Genomic DNA, 14,678 nt, shown 5'->3' with positions numbered 1-14,678 from the left:
GCTTTTAGGGATTCAGCTACTGCTCTAATCCTGCACATCAAGCCCAGAACCTTATAGTCAAGCCTATATCATTCATGATTCATTATCAGCCATATTGCCGCGAGGATCTCAATCCCTCTCTGATGAGCCTCCACGGCACATGGTTAGCACTCAGACTCTTCTGTCGCAGCCTTGACCCCGATTCAAGGGGGCTGCGCACCGCTTGTTGAAATCATTAATAAACAAATCTTCTCCCTGCCATCCTTAGAAGACAGATACTGCTACCTAACTCAATTTTATTGACCTATAGTTCTCTTTTACCTCTATACTTGTATTACAATATCTGTCGATCTACCTATCTGATAGCCTCATGCACTTCTCTCCACACCATGGCATCTGCCACTGCCCTTGACAGTCCTGACTCCTATGTGATTGCTTGGATTGCTCCTCTTCCTATCAAGCGGGCTGCTGCAGAAGCAATGCTTGATAAGGAACATGCAACTCCTATCAGCCTTACAAGGCACCAGTCCGACGCGAACGTTTAAATATGGGGTCGCGTGTGAGAGCACAATATAGTGCATTCGGGTTGTACGCATACGCCGGCGGCTTTGTCGGAACTCTGTATCCATGTCCGGCATATTCTCTTACATCCCTGGACCTCAACTTTGCCGGTGTAGCCAGGCAGTAGGTCTACCATCCACCATTCACCGCCAGCAGCAAATATTTTTCTGTCGGCGACGAGCTGGTTGCTGGAAATGAGAAGCCGATCTACTTGGCAAATGATCGAGCATTTTCACTGGTACTGCGCATCACCTTGAATGGAGCATAAGAGATTTGTGGCTCTTTGATTGTGTTATGAATGCTCAAAGGGGAAAGGGTAGAAGGAAGCTGCATCAACTACACGAACGTAGCCTACTAAGGATAGGATGCCATATGACGATTGATTTTCTATCTTGATGACGATAGTTGTCAATTCTTCAATGTACAACTCCTCGAGGGATCAGGCCAGGGGCCAGAGATCATGCCATACAGATCACGTGGCACGTGACACGAGGCTCAACATGATATATTCGTATCAGATTGCATACAGGTGCGCCTTAGCAGGGTTAGCGCCTGCAGATCGGCGCCGATTGGCCGCAATCTTGTTCTCGTCCCTTCACTTTGGCTTCGAACGGAAACACAACTCCTCTTAGGGCATGACCTAGCTTAGTACGGAACCGCGCTACTCAAGACACCATAGTAAGACCTTGGTTACGTGACATAGGTCCTCGGAGCTTGACTCAAGATATGGCTGCTAGCGACGCTATAAACGGTCGTACCAACGATGTACACCGCTTATCGTGACTCGACGCTTTTATTTAGGGTGTACACGGGGTTTGCAGAAGGGCATGGTGAACGCTTCAAGTTTACTTGAAGTAGACAGCCACAGGCACATGTAGATCTTACATTCGGAGGAGAAGGGAACCGTAACCCTGCATATGGCTCCAACAATAACCACGGACCTGCTACTGGCCGTAATCCCACCCAACTCGGTCCCAGCCTCCCACAGAAGGTGAAGACTTCCTTCTGGGTACTATAGCAACCGCCCGCGGCGCATAATCACAGGCACAAGTAGCGGGAACATCAGCCATAAGTCATACTACAACCATCTGTTCGCCGTCATATTTCCACCGCACACATATAACACCAAAGAAGCTCTAACTCAAATGCATACAAAGACTGCCATTTTCAACTAGTCATCGTGGCTTACCTACCACCTGACTGTTGGCTACATTGCCCTATACCAGGAAAAGAATGACTCAGCCCTTACCAATTTGGCCGCGTCTGCCGTGTTTTGTGAAACTGACTTACCGAAATGTCAAAGTGGAGTGCGAGGACTCTAAGCCACAAAGGGAGCGCCTTATGGCAGCTGTGTGGGGAGCTGTGTCCTTTTGTCCTTACCATGGTTCCAAAATCTGGTTGCGGCACCAATACTGGCAGTCCTTTATCCAACGCCTGGAATATACAGTTATCATTCCTCACGACCTTTCGGACTGCCGGATGGTGAAGCTTGAGGGGTACCAAGATCAGAACCCAGTTAGGAAAGCAAATGGTTAGGCTTTTTGGCGGGCAGGAGATTATTTGTTAACTTCTGAGTTAATGGGAGGAAGGCCCCGGTTTATGCTCCAGCTGTGCAGGGACGAGACAAAACGACCCAACCGATGCTCTATCCGATTTTATATACGGATAGGTTGAAGTCCGCGCTGAAACTCGTCCCACGGTTTCTATGCCACATCTGACATGTATATCAGAGGGAAGAAGTCCCCAGGTGACCCCATGTTTTGAAACATAATAAACAGCAAACCTTCTTTGAATGATTGACCACAAGAAGAATACAAAACACAAAATGGCACAACGTGACCTTTCCCGCACCCAGTCCTCCCAGGTATGGCTGAATGCCATCTCCCTGTCTCTAAAATGAATATACTAACTAGTGGATTTCTCCGTAGACACCAAGCGGAGACGCTGTGCCCACCGACCAGCTCTCTGTCCGCGCCCGTCTATCGGCGACGAGGTGACCCGTTCACGATTTATGAACACTGGCAGCGATACTCGAATGCCACTGGCAGTGTCAGCTCTCCGGGTCCTACACACTCTGGACGACATTGGCTTCACTGGCCTTGCTGCACCCACTCCAAGGGAAGTGTGCAGCGGGCTAGATTCGAAAATAATGATGTCATCTACTGGGTTAGCGTGGATGACACGAACTATACGAGAGTTGGAAGATGGCAAAAGTCCACAAGTCTATCTATGATCAATGTAGATGTTATGAATATTGGGAAACCGACGCAAGATACCTTGTTCTCTAGCTAGTCTACCAAAATTGTCACAGAATCTGTTCGATATACAGAGAAAATCCATGCTTGACATCTGATGTGGTATGTCGGCTTCATCATGGTACCCGCAGTTTAGAAGCAAACTTCGAGCGAAGTTACAAATAAACGCACTTGCAATTAGAAGTGAATATAACCAACTGTGGCATGCATTTGGCTGTCCATTAGGGAAAGCAGCTGCATAAATGCTGCCATGGATGGATCAATATGCCAGCGACGAAGATAAACTTAAAGGCAATGCTCTTGGAGCTATGCTTAAACAAATAGACTTTTATTTCATGGATCGAAACTTTCAAGAAAAAGCTGTACATGATCTGGCAACAATTAAGCAGGCAAATTAGCCATTCTCAACATTCTTGGCCGAATTCAACCGACTACGTATGGAAGCAGGAGGGCATGAATGGGCTAATGATGTAAAACGATCATATACAGACCGTGCTCTAAACCGCGAGATGAAAGATCAACTAGTTACTGTGAAAAAAGAGGTGGATTTTGAGCAATACTGCCAGCAATTACTGCTCTCTGCTGATCGTATGGAGGAAAATCTGTCACAGGCTATGGCCTGGGCCTTAGTTATCGGCAATGCCCTCAACCAAAAAGTCTAAACAAGGTTCTTAAACACCATCATACAACTCTGGAATTAAGATCCGCCGGTACACAGTTCCGAGAAGTCCGAAAAGTGTTGACGTATGTCTGGAAAGGTTGATATACTGGCACGTGATACCGATATATGGGCGCCGGTCACTTTATCTCTAGTCTCGATGAGACTACCATGGATTTCCCAGAGAAACTCGGTCCTTTCCGCGCGCTTAACAGATCCACTCACCGAGGGCAGCTGGATGGGAGACCTCCACCGTCAGGGTCCTCAATAATGCTTGGAATCTGGCTTGGGAGCCGCTAGATGTGGCGGCTAAAATGTGGCTCGTGCTTGGGCATCTTGGCCGGCACGGAAATTGGGAGACTCTGCTTCCGACAAAAAGGTCACGTCAGCATTTCAGGCTTGGCAGGTGGATTTTAGAGGGCTTAAGGGCCTTCAGGTGGTCTGAAGACAGGCAATCCGGAATTCACAAAAAAAAAAAAAAACATACAACAGTAGTTGTTCGCGTGTGGTCACCCACCATACTACTAACCTACCGGCATGTTGCTTAAACACAGATAGAAGTACAGTGGCTGCTGCTCGGTGAGCTGCTCACTCTGAGGGGTGATTATGTTGCGCAGGCCAGCACCAACTTACTGGTATAATAGATAGGTTAGCTGCTCACATGGAGGGGTAAGCAAGTTACATAAGAGGGGTGAGTTTTAACTATTACCTGCTCCATTGACGAGGCATCCCGGCAGTTGCTGCCCCAGGCACTACGACAGCGTATAAGCGTTGTTACGAGCGCCTTACACCTATTGCTATTGCCAAAAGGTACATTTCTGCAAACAGGAATCTGTTTTGCTTGTAAACACCAAACTGCAATAAATATAGAGCTTTAAGCACGAATAATTTGCAAGTCAGACTCCGGTGTTTATCCCGCCCAATCTAGTTTTTAGGATAACTTTGATTCACAACCTGTGGAACCTGGATGAGCCTAATCCAGGCGCTAGCATTAGCTCCCTGAAAGATGGAGAATGAATGTAACATTCATCCTTACAATATACGCTGTCTATCTCTTTAAATACTAAAATTGTACCAGAAGAGTTACATGCATGCCCTAAACCAATTCTTGTTATAATAGACAGGGGTTTGTCTGCAGCACCAATCAGTCGCCAGAAGCCTTGCGTCACCACCAGATTTAACTGCATACTGTTTGATTCCTTCACCTTCACCAGTACTAAACGCTAGACATTTTCGTTCTGCGGATAACCACGCTGCAACTTACTGGTCTCACCCGTCAGTCCTTTCGGAGCTTGTGACCCAGACAATTATAGTGAATCAGTTTCCGAAGGAGTATCGATATGCAGTGCACAAATTCCAATGGCGATGAGGTGCATCAAGAACATGTACGGGGATGCGAGGGTGTGGCCATGCCTGAGGCATTTCACCGCCATGCACCGCTGACACGTTAGGCTGGCAGAGACAGGCCGACGTCGAGTGGCTGCGGCTTCCTGCGCACGACTCTGCCGCTGAGCGACGACATCTGGGCCCTGCCTCTGTGGGTCGAGTTAGAAAGGTGATTAAGGAGGAGTTTGGTGGTATGGTTACAATTAAGTGTCGGTGCAATGATTCTTGCCACGCACAAGTAGTGGCTGTAAGATGGTAATGCTATGGTTTATGGACTGAGTTGGAATAGATCAGCTATACCAGTATTTTTTTAATTATATGTGCTCCCTAATCGTTTGCCATGTTTTCCATTTTATTATTGCTCAGCTACCTGCCAACTGTTTAGGAAGACAACTGCCAAACTCGAGGGATTCAGTATGATGGCCTATAATAGTTTCAGGCTGACAGCCTTGGGTGAACACGGCGTCTGCGCTAAAAGCCACACATGAGAGCAGCCTATCCAGCTACTAAATTGTTAAACGCGACCATCCTGTAGGATCAGTGCTACGAGGAGCAGCATGGCTGCGCAACGCAGCATGTGGCTACAGTTGGGAGTACGACAGTAGGGTAGAGTACCCCGGGAAGGGGGAGGGGGGGCGACCTTGGGAACAGTCTCAGGTTTTTGCGAAAAATAAATTGGAAATGTAACTTTCAAGTCTTTGGGAAAAGGGCGAGGCCACTTCTGTGCTAGAAAAGCCAGTATTACCATGTTTGTAAATAGAAAACGGCGAAGAAATTGAGAGATAAAAGTGTCAAGCAGGGATAAGTGTCAATTAGAAAGGGCCTTGTGCACGGAGTACTCCGGTACTCTGTACGGGTCTACTTTTAGTGTAATAAAACGCCTTAGTACAAATATAGCAGACAGTATGTTATGTATTATTGCTTGTTGGTGCTTGTTTTAAGTCCCCCGGGTAGCAGAGTTAGTCAGGAGCTCACATACCAGTCTCCTGTACTAGGCAGAACATTTATTATCGGCGCCAAAAGACCCAAAGCCATTCTAGATAACTTTGAAGCAAGAACCCGCCATCAAGGCCGAAGTTGGGAGTTAATAGCCTATCTTAAGATGGTCGAGCAGCAGACGGACAAGGATAAACGACTCGGCATCACTTGGTACAACCTGATTGTCAAGGGCATTGCAACGGACGCAGCATTTCATGATAATGTCGGCAGCCAATTCAATATTCCTGCGCGTGTCAAGGGAAGCCGGGCAAAGCCCCTGCTTAGAACAATCATTGACAACAGTCATGGTTGTGTCAAGCCGGGAGAGATGCTCCTGGTACTCGGGCGACCAGGAGCAGGCTGCACTTCCCTACTGAAGATCCTAGCGAACCGGAGATTGGGATACGCCCAGGTTACTGGCGAGGTAAGGTATGGATCAATGACTGCCGACGAAGCAAAGCCATACAGAGGGCAGATCGTCATGAACACCGAGGAAGAACTGTTTTTTCCCACCCTGACAGTGCAGCAAACCATCGACTTTGCAACCCGTATGAAGGTACCACACCATCTCCACTCTAATTCCACCAAGGCGAGGTTCCAACAGTTCAATCGCGATTTTCTCCTGCGCTCCATGGGCATCGAACACACTCGCGACACCAAGGTTGGAAACGAGTTTGTTCGTGGTATCTCGGGAGGCGAGCGGAAGCGTGTTTCCATCATTGAGACCATGGCAACAAGGGGATCTGTGTTCTGCTGGGATAATTCTACCAGGGGTCTCGATGCCTCGACAGCCATGGAGTACATACGATGCATGAGAGCAATGACTGAAGTCCTCGGCTTGAGCTCTATCGTGACACTTTACCAAGCGGGCAACGGCATTTACGACCTCTTCGACAAGGTTCTCATCCTGGATGAAGGAAAGCAGACCTTCTACGGCCCATTGCATCAAGCAAAGCCTTTTATGGAGGAGCTGGGCTTTCTTTACTCCGATGGAGCAAACATCGCCGATTACCTGACCAGCGTCACTGTTCCTACCGAGCGACGGGTTAAACCCGACATGGAGAGTCGCTATCCTCGAAACGCCGAAGAACTTCGCTCGTATTATGAAGCAACGCAACTGAAGCGTAAAATGGCATTGGAATACAACTATCCAATCTCAGCAGAGGCTGCCGAGGCGACGAAAAACTTTCAAGAAGCCGTTCACTCCGAAAAAAGCCCTGCCCTTTCCAGGAGATCGCCGCTCACTGTCAGCTTCTCTACGCAAGTCAAATCGGCAGTGATCAGACAGTATCAGCTGCTGTGGGGTGATAAAGTCACATTTCTCATCCCTCAGGGTTTGAACTTCGTCCAAGCTCTCATTACCGGTTCTTTATTCTACAATGCTCCCAAAAACTCTTCGGGGCTGCCCTTCAAAAGCGGGTCTCTCTTCTTCGCCATATTGTTGAATTCGCTGCTCTCCATGAGCGAGGTGACCAACTCCTTTGCAGCACGTCCCGTTTTAGCAAAGCACCGTGGCTTCGCTCTCAACCATCCTGCCGCCTTTTGCTTCGCTCAGATCGCTGCCGATGTACCACTTATCCTCACGCAGGTCACGCTGTTCGCTCTGCCAGTCTACTGGATGACTGGTCTCAAGGCTACAGGTGAAGCTTTCATGATTTATTGGATCACCACAATCTCCGTGACAATGTGTATGACGGCCCTGTTTCGCGCCATAGGCGCCGCCTTCTCGAGCTTTGATGCCGCCTCCAAAGTATCCGGTTTCCTAATGTCGGCACTCATCATGTATACAGGCTTCTTGCTTCCGAAACCCAGCATGCATCCATGGTTTTCCTGGATATTCTGGATCAATCCATTGGCTTACGGCTACGAGGCGATCCTTAGCAACGAGTTTCACGGGCAGCTAATACCTTGTGTCAACAACAATTTGGTTCCGAACGGCCCTGGCTACACCAATTCAGAATTCCAGGCGTGCACAGGAATTCGCGGTGTCCCCGCGGGTGCTTCTGTCATCACTGGCGATCAGTACCTGCAAGGGCTGTCATATAGCCATGCTCACGTCTGGCGCAACTTCGGCATCATGTGGGCGTGGTGGGTCTTATTCGTCATTCTGACTGTCTACTTCACAAGCAACTGGAGCCAAGTGTCTGGAAACAGTGGCTACTTGGTCATTCCTCGTGAAAAGGCAAAGAAGACGAAGCATCTCACAATGGACGAGGAAGCTCAGCCTGGACTTGACTTGCACGACTCGAGCCATCGAGGTGGAACTTCTCCCATCGATGATGAGAAGGGAAGCCATACAAATAGTTCCTCTAAAGTCGATGCTCAGCTTATACGCAACACATCCATCTTTACGTGGAAGGGTCTCTCGTATACCGTGAAGACACCATCAGGCGATCGCGTCCTCCTAGACAATGTTCAGGGTTGGGTCAAGCCCGGCATGCTCGGCGCCTTGATGGGTTCTTCAGGAGCAGGCAAGACAACTCTGTTAGATGTGCTTGCCCAGCGTAAGACAGAAGGTACAATTAGGGGAAGCATCTTGGTTGATGGGAGAGACCTCCCCGTCTCCTTCCAGCGCTCTGCAGGGTACTGTGAGCAACTCGACGTCCACGAGCCACTTTCCACCGTTCGAGAGGCCTTGGAGTTTTCGGCTTTGTTGAGACAGAGCAGAGACACGCCAGTAGTACAAAAGTTGAAGTATGTCGACACTATTATCGATCTTTTGGAAATGCACGACATTGAGAATACTCTTATTGGCACAACTGCTGCTGGCCTCTCAGTGGAGCAACGCAAGCGGCTTACTATCGGCGTTGAGCTTGTTTCTAAGCCCAGCATCTTGATTTTCCTCGATGAGCCCTCCAGTGGATTGGATGGACAGGCTGCGTTCAACATTGTTCGTTTTCTTCGGAAACTTGCAGACGTCGGACAGGCTGTCCTTGTCACCATCCATCAGCCCTCAGCTTCCCTGTTTGCTCAGTTCGACACACTACTTCTGTTAGCCAAGGGTGGCAAAACTGTAGTTTTCCTTCCTGTCCGTGGAGAAATATGCTAACGCGTGCGCTCAGGTATACTTTGGTGATATTGGTCATAACGGCGCAACTGTCAAGGAGTACTTCGGCCGTAATGGAGCTCCTTGCCCTCAGAATACCAACCCGGCTGAGCACATGATTGATGTCGTCTCCGGAAGTCTCAGCGTAGGGAAGGACTGGAATGAAGTCTGGCTCACCAGCCCAGAGTACACTGCGATGACCCAGGAGCTTGACCGTATTATCATGGAGGCCGCATCGAAACCCCCGGGCACCCTTGACGACGGTCACGAATTCGCAACGCCTATCTGGACGCAATTAAAGCTCGTCACGAACCGGAACAATGCTTCACTCTGGCGTAACACGGATTACATCAACAACAAATTCATGCTTCACGTCATCTCAGGCCTCTTAAATGGCTTTTCTTTTTGGAAACTAGGCAACTCAGTCGCCGATCTACAGATGCGCCTTTTCACCATCTTTAACTTCATCTTCGTCGCACCAGGAGTCATGGCCCAGCTACAGCCCCTCTTCTTGGAACGGCGCGACATCTATGAGGCTCGTGAGAAGAAGAGTAAGATGTACCACTGGTCTGCCTTCGCCACGGGCCTGGTAGTCTCAGAGCTTCCCTACCTTGTCCTCTGCGCAGTTCTGTACTACGTGACCTGGTACTACACCGTCGGCTTCCCCAGTGGCAGCGACAAAGCCGGCGCCGTTTTCTTCGTCATGCTCATGTACGAGTTTATCTACACGGGAATCGGCCAAGCTATCGCGGTATATGCGCCTAACGCTGTCTTTGCTATTCTGGTCAATCCACTTGTTATTGGAATCTTGGTGTTTTTTTGTGGCGTCTACGTTCCCTATTCACAAATCCATGAGGTCTGGCGATACTGGCTCTACTACCTGAACCCTTTCAACTACCTCATGGGTTCCATGCTTGTCTTCACAACGTTCGATGCGCCAGTTCACTGCGAAAGGAGCGAACTTGCTGTCTTCAATACGCCGGACGGCCAGACTTGTGGAGAGTACCTCGCCGATTACATGCAGGGTCTTGGATCGAGAACCAACCTACTCAATCCAAACGATACGCAAGACTGCAAGGTCTGTCAATACCGGACAGGAAGCGACTATCTCTACACCATAAACCTGAAGGACTACTTTTACGGTTGGAGGGATGCCGCAATCGTGGCGCTATTTGCCGTTTCAAGTTATGCGTGCGTATATGCACTTATGTGAGTATTATTCCCCTACTCCCTTCGTCAGGACAAGCCGCTTAGGAGCCAAATAGGAAACTCAGAACAAAGGCGAGCAGGAAAACTGAGCCGTAAAGTACAACTTCTCTACTTCTACAAGCATATCGTGACGTTGTGTGTGGTTCAATCCTTAGCATGCGCAGCGGTGGCACGTGGATATAGAGGCAAGAAAACCTACGAATAGGTAGTAGTCGATGCCGGCTTCTTATTGTTCGCAAAAAGAAGCTGCCGCGTCAGATTTTGGATGTTTAAAATAAGTAGTTCAAGGCAAAATAACAAAGTGTCTGCCCTTCAGGCATCATGCAATGACGAAAGGTTTCGCAGCACCGGAGATAGTCTCGAAGGCGTCAGGCATTTGTTTGTCATAACTCAGTGAATGTCCTAGTTCTGACTGATCAAGTGTATATAGCCGTGATATATGTATTGATATTATTTGGCAACTACAAATCCTTAGCTAGAACAGGCTCGCGAATATCCTTAAAGTAGATCCAGAAATACGGGAGTAGGGCCCGCACTACCCTAAGGAAGCTGCCGACGTTCGCTTCTGTCAGTACCCCTAGACGACAATTTCTCACTCACCTCGACTCTAGAATTTGCTACGTAGACAGATATAACATAAAAAAGAGCCAAACCGTCGCAGGAGAGTCGGTTCTTTATTATGAAGGCATCCAAATCATGCTCACTCGCTACCAACCTGAAACACGTTGGCCTAGCTTACGGAAAGTTGTACTAGTGTGATAATCAACGGCAATATATATACTAAGATGAGAGTGTCTCTCTATTAGACCATGACAAAACCCTTGACGGGTCGGAGGACAGAACCCGAACCCACGGGTTACCCGCCAAGAACCCATACCATATAAAACCTCCAAATTCAGGCTATATTCTCTGCTTTGAAATTCTGATTAATCAGAATATAGTTTATGCAGCATGTTTGTGTTGTTTGACAACCCTTGGGTTCAAGGACTACTCTATCAAGTCACAGTCGCTGATAGAGGCCAACGACGATATCACCCTTGCTTTTCACGACCTGCCAGACGTCAAGATCATTCGCTTGGAGGGTGCCACCGGTAGCTATGATAGCATCGCAGAGAAGGTATGTCTCGCGCGGGTCGTTGACGAGGTATGACTCGGAGGAGCCGAGTACGCGCTGGATCTCGTACGTATCTGGTGGGACGCCGAGGCCAGCAAAGAATGTTCGCACCATGCGCACATGCTCGGCCACGATTCGCGCGGGCTTATCCGCGGTCCACGCGCGCGGGTCGATCTGCCGACCACGCCGGCCAATGAGCGCGAGCGAAATGTCCGTGTCTGGCGCTGAAGCAACGAGCCGCGCGACAGTCGGGAAATTGTCCATCACTGAGCTGTAAGTCACCGCGCCGTCGAGCATGCCCTGCACGAGGAGGCCCGGCATGTCCTTTGGCCTGGTAGGCACGAAGTGCACGCTCATGCCCTCGCCGAACGCTTTGGTGAACTTGGCTGCGTCGACAATCTCGTAGTCGACGCGCAGGCAGCGGCCCTCGGGGCGGACGAGCTTGACGCCCAGCTCCGCGAGCGCAAAAACGTCCGTCTTGCCTGCATACTTGTTCGCTGTCACGCCAATCGCCTTGGAGCCAATCGGTGTGGCTGGTCGCGCGAGGACGGCGTCCGCGTCCGAGTCAGTGAGTGCGCACACTTGCGCCGGGGCCAGCCCGACTCGGCGCGCGTACGTGTTCGTGAGTCGGACCATCGTCTTCGCTTCCTCATGCGCGTTGTGAGGTGAGATGGCGGCGGTGAGCTGCCAGATGTGCTCCTGCATGAGCGCGAGCAGACGCTCGGACGTGGCCTCGGACGCGGACTCTGACCGCAGGCGTGAGCGATCATGCGCGGCAAGACGTTCGTACAGCGCCCGGTACCGCGGCGTGAGTGTAAGAGTTTTGTCCGCGAGCACTTCCCGCGCGTGCAGGCCGTATGGTTCGCACGGGGTGACCATCTCGTGCTCGTGGAATGGGCGGCCCGCAGGTGCGCGTGGAGCAGGCTGTTGAGCTGGGTCCACTTATCGAGGATGGCCTCTTCTGCAGAGCTGCCCCCCGCGCGCCAGACGTCCTTGTCGAACGCGTCTTGGCCGTTTGCATTGGTGACCTCGCGCCACTTGATGCGCATGCAGTCCTGGTTGATCTCAGACCACATCGTACGCCCGGTCGGATCGAGCATGACACAGCCGTCCTGAACCTCGAGCCCGATCTGATGAAGGTAGTATTGGATAGTGAAGAAGATGCGCATCGTCCAGTCCACGGACGCCTCGACGTCCTGCACGCCGTGCACGAGCTCCTCCGGTACACACTTGTCCCCAAGCGGCTTTGCGCGCCCAGTGAGGTAGTTATCGTAGAAGACATCCTTGCCGACGGACGCTTCCATGAGATGGTAGAACGGGTGCGTCGCAGGATTAATGCCCTTGTACGTGTGGTTCGGGTTCCGCCAGTCGAAGCGGACGTATGGCCCGCGCTTATACTGGCCCGTCGGCAGCGTAACTTTGGGATCGGTGACCATGCCGAAGAAGGAGTGCCTGTCTGTTCCCGCGCAGAGTCCTTTGTACACGGTCTCGATCTGCGTAATCTCGGTGCTGCGCGCCCAGATGAGCCCATGCACGTTCAGGCCGTCGTACGTATGGCTGATTCCTGCGCGATGGAGCATCTCAAGGAAGAGACGGGAGCCGGCTGCACGGATTGCGCCGAGACCTGCAATTTCCGCCGTCGCCTGCTTGCTGTGCGAGTAAATGGTCGGCTTGAGGAAGACGAGAATGCGATTGTCAAAGTGGCGGGTCAGGGGCGTCTCGACCTTGTAAATTTGCTTCGACTCGCCCTCGACGACCAGACGAAGGCGCAGCGGAACATTTGCATCATGTAAATTGTCGTAGTGATTCACGAGCGCATGCACGAGACCAGGGTCTCGAAGGCATTGGGCGCGGACGTCTTCGGGCGTGAAGATTGACGTCTCGCCGCACTCAATAGCGATGATCTCCTCCAGCCGCTGGGCGTAGTCCACGCCCGGGATCACCGCACGGGGCCTGGCCAAGGAAGCGATGTCGTTAGGAGTCAGTGTGCGCAAGGCAAGCATGGAGAATACCGCGAGGGCCTTGGGGTTGCGGGCGAGAGCAATGATGTCAGAGACAGTTCCGTTGACTCCCTTCTTTCCGGTATCCACGACGGGCAGACCGTAGAACGCGGCCAATTCCTGATGACCTGTCAAAATTGTGCAATGGGAAAGGGGAAATGAGGAGAACGTACAAGGAACCGCGCGCGGAAGTAAAAGAGGGCTTTTTCGGACTCCCACTTGTCCGTGCTTGGCCGGTTCGCGAGCCGCGCTTGAAGAACGGGGAGGTCTGCATCAAGGATAATCCGTACGATTCTGCGGTGTACTCCATCTCTGTCCGTGTACGATTCGGGGAGAGAAACACGGTCGTCGTCGGCAAGTTGTAACGTGAATCTGTCGAAGGACCTAACGACGAGGGTATCTTCGAGTGCGGGATCTTCGTCACCACGAGCATAGACGACCTCACCGGCCGCCCTGAGGGCGAGGGTGAGAGTAGATTTCCCGGTGCCGTCGTTGCCGTGGAGAACGATAGTATAGACCGACTCGAACATGGCGAGTGATGATGGGGTTATGAGACTTGGCCGCGAATCAATACCTACTAAGTAAATGGCAGACTGAACTGCACTGTGTTACCTTATAGACCAGTGGACGATCTAAAGTTAAAAGTAAATACTTATAAAGGCAAGTAGCTAAGAGTTACAGTCTATATATCTCATTGGCCTAATAGCACAGGCGTTATAACCTGACCTCATGGTCTTTCATGGGATAACCCCGAGGATGCGGGCTCAGGCACAGCCTTCTATGCTATATAAGGCGCTGGATGCAATTGATCTTTCTGGAACTGATTATCTGATCAGTTGCTCTGTACCGTTTTGGTTGAGCGGCCAAGCCTACATTAGCACATAGGAAGATCTGCCCGTTACATGGTCACATAATAAGAGGCAATCCACATCAACGCACTGCAACCTTACTAACTCATCCCGACTACTTTTTTTTACAACGATACTCTGTATTGTGGCTGCCTATTCTGCAGGGAAGGTGTATTAAACGCAATAGGATGCAGCGGCTGAGGCGGCGCGTCAGGAACCTGACCCATGAGTATATAGTACCTGCGCTGGAAGACCCATTCTGCCTTTTATGGATGTAGCTGACCGGTGACGCAAGCACCTGGTCCTACAAGACGGCCCAGAGTGCGACCAGGCCGGTGGCTGCAGGTCGCCCAGTTAGGACACGAGAGCGAGGATAACAGGCGCATTATCATTTAGTAAGCGGCAATGAGATCCCAGGCTTATACACTTCAGTGGTTTAAGAATAAGATAGAGAGATATACTAGATAAATAATAAAGTTATTTCACTATTTAATGAAACAAATAACTAAGTTACTTCATTACTTTAGAAAAATATTTTTGATAATTCCAAATTAATGCCTATTTATATAGATAAGTAATCATTTGATGATATTAAAGTACGTCTGTATAGTAATGTTATAATCTAAAAATTCCTAATTTGGATT

The 14,678-nt window shown here is 50.2% G+C and overlaps 2 protein-coding genes across 2 annotated transcripts, besides 1 other annotated feature; one reads left to right on the top strand and one right to left on the bottom strand.

Moving 5' to 3' along the window:
- Positions 1-14,678: part of a sequence feature (contig 1.55 1613..492661(-1)) that runs on past both edges of the window.
- On the top strand, positions 5,942-10,076 carry ANIA_03329 (uncharacterized protein; the record flags this gene model as incomplete). Its single annotated transcript, XM_655841.1, has 2 exons — positions 5,942-8,830; positions 8,880-10,076. 2 exons carry the CDS (start codon positions 5,942-5,944, stop codon positions 10,074-10,076), a joined length of 4,086 nt encoding a protein of 1,361 aa, XP_660933.1.
- ANIA_03330 (uncharacterized protein) lies at positions 11,073-13,716 on the bottom strand (the record flags this gene model as incomplete). The annotated part of the gene is made up of 3 exons (XM_655842.1): positions 11,073-12,022; positions 12,055-13,306; positions 13,360-13,716. 3 exons carry the CDS (start codon positions 13,714-13,716, stop codon positions 11,073-11,075), a joined length of 2,559 nt encoding a protein of 852 aa, XP_660934.1.

The sequence above is a fragment of the Aspergillus nidulans genome, chromosome VI (assembly GCF_000011425.1).
Source record: "Aspergillus nidulans FGSC A4 chromosome VI".
Lineage (NCBI taxonomy): Eukaryota > Fungi > Ascomycota > Eurotiomycetes > Eurotiales > Aspergillaceae > Aspergillus > Aspergillus nidulans.
Note: the sequence above shows the minus strand (reverse complement) of the source record. Positions and strands in the feature narration are given on the sequence as shown.